At 40.6% G+C, this 8,882-nt stretch overlaps 1 protein-coding gene across 1 annotated transcript in view; it reads left to right on the top strand.

The window, feature by feature from the left end:
• TMEM165 (transmembrane protein 165) overlaps window positions 1-4,461 on the top strand; it is a 25,105-nt gene extending 20,644 nt beyond the window's left edge. Inside the window, exons 5-6 of the mRNA XM_021701595.2 lie at window positions 2,669-2,774; window positions 3,661-4,461. Of these exons, the coding sequence (XP_021557270.1) occupies window positions 2,669-2,774; window positions 3,661-3,737 (183 nt within the window). The 3' untranslated portion in view covers window positions 3,738-4,461. The remainder of the gene's footprint in view (window positions 1-2,668; window positions 2,775-3,660) is intronic.
• The last annotated feature ends 4,421 nt before the right edge of the window (window positions 4,462-8,882 follow it).

Genomic DNA, 8,882 nt, shown 5'->3' with positions numbered 1-8,882 from the left:
GGGAACACAAGCAGGGGGAGTGGGAGAGGGAGAAGCAGGCTTCCCGCCGAGCAGGGAGCCTGATGCGGGGCTCAATCCCAGGACCCTGGGACCACGACCCGAGCCGAAGGCAGACACTTAACGACTGAGCCACCCAGGCGCCCCAGCTACCGGGGACCTGTCGAATCCTGCATTTTAAAACTTTCTTGGAAAATGTCACCGTAATGGCTGTGCCTTATATTTTTCTTGATTTCTAGCCTTCTTTATTGGCTTTCAGATTGCCAGGATTGGGACTTGAAAGTAAGCGACCTTTTGGTGGTGATGGTGATGGTGGGGGTGGTTCCGCCAGAGCGAGCTGTTAAGATGGTAGAAATGGCTGCATTTTCCTTAATAGCGTCATCTGTGTGGCACAGAGGGACTTGGGAAAGGTCCGGGTCCGCTGTCCCCGTGCGCTCCCTCGGTGCCGCCGCGTTCTGGCAGCGTGGCGTGTGCTGACCAGGTTCGAGTCTTCTGCTGTGTGACCAGATTACTGCACCCTGTTTCATCTGAAGATGGGGCATTTAGCTACTTCATGGGGTGGTTGTGTGGATGAAGCAGAGAATGTGCATAGGTTCCCCCCCCCCGCCCCACCCCCAGCACCGTGGGGATGGTAGTGAGCTCTTCAGGGGCAGAAATAGGGGTGGTCTGTTTTTGTTCCCTTAATGTTCCTAACTTTTTTTGGTACTTTTTTATATAAACCATGCTGGAATGCAGTTCAGTTTATTTTAGTCTGAAGTTTATTTCTGCTTTCAACACCATGTCCTTAGAAGATGTTAATTAGGTACTAAGCAAAAAAAAAAAAAAAAAAAGTGGGGGATGAGGTTCCAGGGTCAAATAAATTTTGCAAATAACAAAGACTGAAAACTTCTGTCTTAAAGGAACTATTTAATTGTACTTGATCCAGTGATTTTTGAGGCGTCACTTTGCAGTAGAATGGCCCCATCTCCCAGGATGCCAGTTTGGAAGTGAGAACTTGCAGAGTCTGAGCAGCGGTCCCACCCCGCTGCCCCTGCCCACCCCACCCCTTCACAGGGCAGCAGGGTCCGCCTCTCCTCCTTGCCCCCCCCCCCCCAACGGCAGTGCTGTCCCTGCTGCATTCCTGATCCCCGCCCCTCCGTGTCCCCACTGGGTCGCTTACATCTTTGCCTTTCTCCCAGGGCGGTTTTGTGAGCATTTTCACATGCATGAGTTTTCCACATCTAAGAGTTTTCCCCCCTTCCCTCAATCCCACTTCTCTTTCAGACGCCACCCTCTGCCTCCCCTCCCCCAACTCAAGGGCCTTGGCTCTGATGGGGAATGGGAGTTGGTCCGTTTTTTTGCTCTCTACACCCGCTGGCCCTAGTTTCCGGCCTCACCAAACTGCTGACGTGGGGCTGTGAGTTCCCCGCCACCACCGCCAACTGGCCCCACGGCACTCATCTCGGGGGGCTCCTCGCCTGGCCGCCTCCGCTGCCTTCTTGGGGGCTCCTCTGCCTCTCTCATCCCTTCGGTGTTGCTTTCCTCCATCTGCATTTTCTCTCAGGGTCATTCTCTTCAGTCCCACAGTTTACTCACCACTGAACTCAACTGACTCCTGAACTTGTCCACTTTCAACTCCCGTCAGCACCCATAAACCCTTTCTTCACTCCTTCCACTAACTTTTTAAGTCATGCTGGTATTATAATTCATCCAGAGAATTATGGGTGAGAAATACGGCTGTCATGCCTGATTTTTCTCTTCCTTAACACCTAATACTCGAACTTGTCACTAAGGTCTATCAATTATGCCTCCTTAATTGCCCAAATCTACCTGCTTTTCTCTCCTTCCAGTCTCCCACCCCAGTCCAGGCAGTAGCTTCTCCCATTGACCACCTTGCCTTTAATTTTGTTCCCTTCCAGTTCATTCTCTGTACTAGACTTTTAAAGCATAAACCTGTTCTGTGACTCTCCAGCTAAAAACCAGCCAGTGTCTTAAAGTCTAAATTCTAAGCTTATATATAGGGTCCTTTATGAGCTGACCTCTACCATGTTACGTTTTATGTTCTATGTTAACATATTCTGTAGTTGTCTCTTATTGGTGGCCTGTTGCCTTCTAGTATGTTCTCTCCTCCACAAAACAAAGTCCAGTCTTCCTGCCCGTTCTTCAGGGCTTTCTTTTCTGGAAAACTTTCACTGGTCTTCCCAATCGGAGCACCTCCACCACTTTGTGCTGGTAGCAAGCATTTACCGAATGAATACTGTGTTCCTGGCGCTGAGTAAAAGCACCGAGGACACAGTGGAGAAGAAGGCAGGCAGGATCTGTAGAGTCAAGACTTGCCTCGTTTCCCCAGAATAGCAGGCACTACCCGAGGGAAGAGATGTCTAGGTGGAGTCTCAAAAGCACTTGTCACTTGAGAGCTAAATATCACCTGTGACTGAAGCGTGACAACTGCTGAAAGGCTGTATGAGGTTATTTTGATCTGAGAAATGTTTCTGCTACTTTTAGCTCTGTTCCTAGATATAACTGGAGCATATTCCTTCAAGCAGCTATTAACTTTTCATAAATTATACACTTGAATTTTTAGAACCGGTTTAAGGCTTTGTTGTTGTTGATCTCCATTTTCAGTGACTAACAGTTCTCAGGTAACTGTTTTAACTGCTTTTAAATTAACCTTAGCTATGCTTGCTTCCAGGACCCGTATGGTGTAGCAGTGGGTGGGACAGTGGGCCACTGCTTATGCACTGGATTGGCAGTGATTGGAGGAAGAATGATCGCACAAAAAATCTCTGTCAGAACTGGTAAGTCTTTGGGGTTTTTTTCTTTTTTTAAAATTTCATTATTATTTCTTTTTAAGTAGGCTCCACACCCAGCATGGAGCCCAAGTCAGGGCTTGAACTCACCCTGAGATCAAGAGGTGAGCTGAGTTCAAGAATCAGATGCTTAACTGACAGAGCCATCCAGGCACCCCTTTTATTTTTTAAATTACAAAGAAAATACCATTTGTTTCAACTTCGAGAATTACTAAGAGATTAGAGAAAGGGGAGTTCGTTCTAAGTTTTTACTTCTGGAGTACACTTGGTCTCTGCAGTGATCTCTTAGAGGTCTAGTTCATTGCTGCTGCTATTGCAAACATGGACTGTTTTTCACATGCATAGATGTTAGTAAAATACAAATTCATCTAAAAGCCTTGCTGGATTTATAGTCGCTTTTTATCAGTGTATTTAAGTAAAAAAAAATCATCACGTTGGAAATAAAATTTCTGGCCTTAAAAGTGCGTTTTGTAAGATGGGGATCTGTAGGTGGAGACCGTTTATGGATTCCACTGAAAATTTCCTGTGTAGCTGGGAGGGCCTAAAAATGGAATAAAAAAGTCTCTTGTCAGAGGCTGTTGAACATTCTTTTTAATAACTGGGTTTTAAGAGGAGTTATAGTTCTATTGTTGCTTGTCAGCACTGTCTCAATTTTAATATAATTCTGTCATTTCTTGAAACAGCGCTGGAGAAGCAATGGATTATTACTGTACAGTCAAGTGTATTAAGTATTCTTTGCTGTGGAAGAGGGGTTTGAGTGTTTCTAAATTTCTTTTCAAGGTTAGCTCACCAGATTGGAAGAATAATGGGCAATCTCTTCGCTCCCTCATAGAGGAAGTTTGCCTTATTTCACTTTTTTTCTCTTCTCTTACAGTGACAATCATAGGAGGCATCGTATTTTTGGCGTTTGCATTTTCTGCACTGTTTATAAGTCCCGATTCTGGTTTTTAACAAGCCGTTTGCTCATTTGTATTTCGTTAAGATAGGTAACTCTTGTGTTTATATATACATAGTGTACATTGTAACTAAAAGTGACAGAAAAGACTGTATTTTGTAGCATTGATTTGCGAGTTTGACCCATAATGAAAGTATTATGTCCAGAAGAAATAATCATTTATTCTTTTGCAACATGGATTTTTAAAAGAAACCTGATATCCAAGTGTGGATTTTTCTTTTCTCCAGCACAATTATGTTAGTATGATCACTGTTTTTTTCTTTTAGTATTTGTGGGGTTTTTTTGGTGGGAGAGGGTATATACATAGAACCACTGTACAGTGGGGTCTAGCCTTGATTTTCTTTCAGCACTGACCTCTTTAATGAGGAAGATATATTTTCTCCTGGATTTGCCTTAAAATTTTTCTTGGGGGTGGAATGATTTTTTAGCTTTTAAAATATTAAGCCAGAAAGCAGTGTAATCACAAGTCTTTAAAAAAAAAATTTTTTTTTTTTAAAGAATAATGTATTACTGTTATAACATGACGGGAATTGTTTGCCAGGTCCATTCTCCCTCCCTTTTTTTTTTTTTTTAAATTGGGTAAGAAACCCAATATAAAAACAGTCAATATTTGACAATGTGGAATTACTAAATTAAAAGAGAATACTATGAGTGTATTCATATTTTTTCTATATTGAATAAACCATGTAACATAGATACAGTGTAAATAAAAGTGGTATGACCAGAGCTTGTTTTCCCTTGTGCATTTTATAAGTGAGTTTGTAACAATAATTTACCAAAGTAGTATTAATATTTATAGACCAGTTTCTAAAGTTGATGTTAAAAAACAGGAGCCAGGCATCTTCTAAAGCCTGTCTTACTTTAACCCTCAGACAGCTCTGGGACACAGTAGGTACTAACAAGGTTTAAAAAAAAAGTTTTATGGTAGAGCAGTGCATCAAACCACACAGTTTCATTCTAGAACCCATAACCACCGATCATGATAAGGCTACCTCATTTTATCACACTAACTTCAGTAATCACGGTCCTGTCTATTCAACTATTTTATCCAACAGCATCACTGCTTCTCCCAGCCTGCTATGTTCTGTTCCCACGTGCAGTAATTCTATTTAATAGTCTCTTAAAAGTAGCAACAGCACATATTGATGAAAAAGTGATTTTGGGAAACTTTTAAGGAGTTCTCTAGCCACCATAACAAGTGCAGTTACAGGGCAGTAAATACAGTGCCCAGTGTGAAAATAAAACACTTCAGAGAAATTTCAGGCTAAGACCCCAGACTACACCATTACTCCCCTAATATAGAGCCAACAAGTAATTACATCTTTTGCAAGAACAGAGAGGATAATTCCTTGTTTCGAAAGTAGCTGGTCCCATCACAGCCCGGACTCAGCAGTGCAGACAGCCTGGCCCAAGAACGAGCTGATACTTGAGTAGCAGCATAGCTTTCTGAGGCACCACAATCTTGTATCAGGGCAGAACTACTCACAGAACTTGGTAGCTCAGACTTGAAGCTACAAGGTAAAAACTGCTAATACTGTTAGACTGCATTGCTGAATAAAAGAAAAGAAAATGTCATTGTTATTGATTTTAAAATATTTAATAGTCTTCCTTTAAAATCCAAAATAATGTGATTCTTACAAGTTATGTGCCACATAAAGCAGGTGTTATTTTTTGAGAAATGCAGGTGATACCGAAAAACATAGCACTGAGGTATTTTTTTTATTTTTAAAATTGAATAAGGAAACAAAGTCTGGATCTAATTTTACATTTACAAAAGAAAAAAACCACCAATGCTACTGCTTGGCTCTTCTGCTATGATTTTAGGTTCTGAATACAATTACAAAAGTCTATGGGAAAGAGCATTATAATTATAGTACATGTAGTTTTAAAAAACTGTGCACATCATAACCTGGAGAAATGATCATACACCAAGAGGCCTGAGTGGAGGTAGGCTAATAAAACATTTACCTCTTCTCAAAGGACAGCTCTGAAAAACAAGTGTAACCAATTGTAACACCAATTTGAAGTGGCAATCAATAGTTAAGTTGGTAACAGAATGATTCACATTTTATATAATATTGTACTTCCAAACATAACTCATACAAATCATCAGAGAACCTAATGTAGCACCGTGGAAACCATTCATTATCCCCTCGTGCTTCTCTGCAATTTAGGATTTGGGCAGAAAACAATACCTAGGAAATGTCAGTCTCATTTTTGTAAATCAGTTTGGATTTCAGTTAAATGTTTGCTTTGGGAAAGTAGGTATTCTTAAGATCTTAGCCATTTATAGCTCTACCCTTCTGGAAGTGAAGAACAATGGGCTACATCTAATTTTTACTTGAAACCAAGAGCCAAGCAGGAAGGACAGCAATGTCAAGAGTAACACACCAAGAAACCACACAGAACATTAGGAAGAATTTGGTGTATGTTTTTACAGCTAATAACTGATGTTAACATAAATTGACAAAGATAGAACTTTTTTTGCACTAACTGGTTTCAATACAGCACTGAATGTGACTCATCTTTGGGCTTCAATCTCTACATAGAGTGAGTGTCAGCAAGTGCCATACTGAGGCCCTTCCCCAACTTACGCCCTAGTAAAAGAGATTTCAAAATCATTCTAGAATGGTCTAAGAATTACAGCTGTTCTGGCTGACATGAAGGGAAAAAAAAAAAAAAGGACATTTCCTGGCCAACTGGTTTTGCTTGATTGTCTAGTTACATAATGCGTCCGTCTACGGCTAATCTAGCTTTCCCTCCATTTTAACTCTTCGGCCCTGGCACAGCCACTGCCAGCAGTGAATCTGCACGGTACAGACCGACTCAAAACACACATACAGTATCTGAACGTCATTTTTAAAGCGATGTCACAGTTTGTTTCCTCAGAAATTTAAAAGCATACATTTGAAAACACATTTTCAATGTGACCCTCAGAGTTAACACTTTTTACCTCAGTTAAATCCAACTTGTGGTTGACTTGCTTTCATTACCATTCTTGAAGGGGTCCCAAAAGCTAGACAGGGTACCCTGCCCCTCCACTCGGGGAGCCCCTAACATGGAGAACTGTGTTCCAATGCATACTAGGGAAGAAACAGCCTCCGAATTTCTAGGCTTCAAATGCTCAAACACTACTTCCAGTGGACAGTGCCGTGTATGAAGGATTTTTGTTTTTAAAGGACCAAGCAACAGTCACTACATAAAAATGGCCAACATTTTTTGTTAGAATACAGTGCACATACATTGTTCCACCTATATTTAAGGACTTTAAATGGACTGTAATATGGATATGATGGTGATGGCCATGAGAAGATGCTGATCGTCTTACTGACATTTCCCCAAACGGGCAAAACACAGGCACTGTGTGCCATCGGTTGTGTCATACTGGCCTTTGGCTGCGCTGGGGAAGTAATCATATAAAAAGTACCCATAAAATAGAAAAGGCAGCAAGTGAAACTAGAAAAAGGTTGGAGCTATACAGAGCAGATTCGGAAGGAGTTACCTTTATTCTTTCTTAATTGAGTTGAGAACAGGCGGGAAGTGCAAGGGCATCTGGCTTTGGGCCCTCCACTGCCGTTCTGAAGTAACACAGATTTGGATTGGCCCAGGGAGAGTCCTCATGAGGGCCTGAGACTGCGCCCCACATAAGAAGAGTCAGTTCTTTACATAAAAGATTACGAAGCAAAACAAAACAAAACCACAAATTAAATACATGACACTGTGAAATCACTTTGATGAGAAAACAACACAAAGATATTTTAAAATATAAATAAATACATTTAGCCATTTTCATTCAAGAAATCCAGAGAACTGCTTTCAAAGCAAATGCGTCTTTAAAATCACTTTCTGAATTCTTCCATAAATACTCACTATTTTGATTGTCACTTAATGCAGCACCTCAGTGTTTGCTGGTGGTGGTGATGGAATTCCACTTAAACAGTCTCTTCATAAACTAGATCCTATTTCACTAAAGACCGTTTCCCTAGGAAAACCCAGTCAGCTTACAAAATATTGTTAAATACTCAAAGCAGAACCTGCAAAGTATTATTTTATTTATGAAAAACAAGGAATGTAGTGTTAAATTACGACAAGGGGAAAAATATGCAAAAACAGTCACATGGAAAGAAAGTTTTAATTTTTAAATGTCCACGTTTGCTTAATTTCTTGTGAGCTGTTCAATACTGCTTTAAATATCCTGAATTAATAACTATACCAACAAAATGCATCCCCAGTGTTTCCACAGGAGACATATTTAAAATAAGACCAAATTATACTTTTCTTCAACCGAAGTAGTCTTTTTCTCAGTCCTTTTTGTGCAAAAATATTACAAGAGCAATTCAAATGGAAACGCTGAAATGACATGCCAACATTTCAGAGCACATTTAAAACACCCAGAATAATTCTTGAAATTTTTATCGTATTCTAAAATATTACTACCAATCACTTTTAGGTTAGTTCTATACATCTATTCACACTGATGCAATTTTCCTAGACCTCTGAAAATAAACAGGCTCATTGGTCTCTTTTGGTGTCCACACAATAGGCAAGATAGGTTTACAATAGTGTCGAAATGGAACTAGGCATCTACAATCTCCTGACTCCAGCACATTCAAAACCAAAGTCAAAATTCATTTGGCTACCTTGAAATCACTCCCATAAACCTGCTACGGTTCACTGGATCTAAACATTTCTCAGAAATGTGTCATTTTTAAATTTCACCTAAGTGATGATTTGGGGATCCTTTAGAAATGGTAATGCCTAAGATAATAAACTTTATCAAAATGAAGAGTTGCAATAAAGTGCTTGTTAATTTCAAAATGATGCTTTCAGACTGTGGTACGTTATTTGAAGAGTGTGTGCTCGTCCTACAGAAAGGATCCCCGGGCGTGAGAGGTGGGTCCTCTCACCGGTCTCCGAAAGCAGCACTATCTTTTGGTAGGCTGGCAATAGGCACGTTACCCATGCGGATGAGGCTCCTACTAGTGCTATGGCAGAAGGGGGAGTAAATTAGAAAAGTGGGAGGCATGTGGAGGGTTCCTACATATTCATAGTTATATACAAATATATTAAATATGCTATAAAAATAGTCGACTCTTTTCCTTTGCATTTATTTCAGAAGCTCCTTTCAGAGGAATGCTCAC

This window comes from Neomonachus schauinslandi, chromosome 2, assembly GCF_002201575.2.
Source record: "Neomonachus schauinslandi chromosome 2, ASM220157v2, whole genome shotgun sequence".
NCBI lineage: Eukaryota > Metazoa > Chordata > Mammalia > Carnivora > Phocidae > Neomonachus > Neomonachus schauinslandi.
This window is presented reverse-complemented; position numbering and strand designations above follow the sequence as displayed.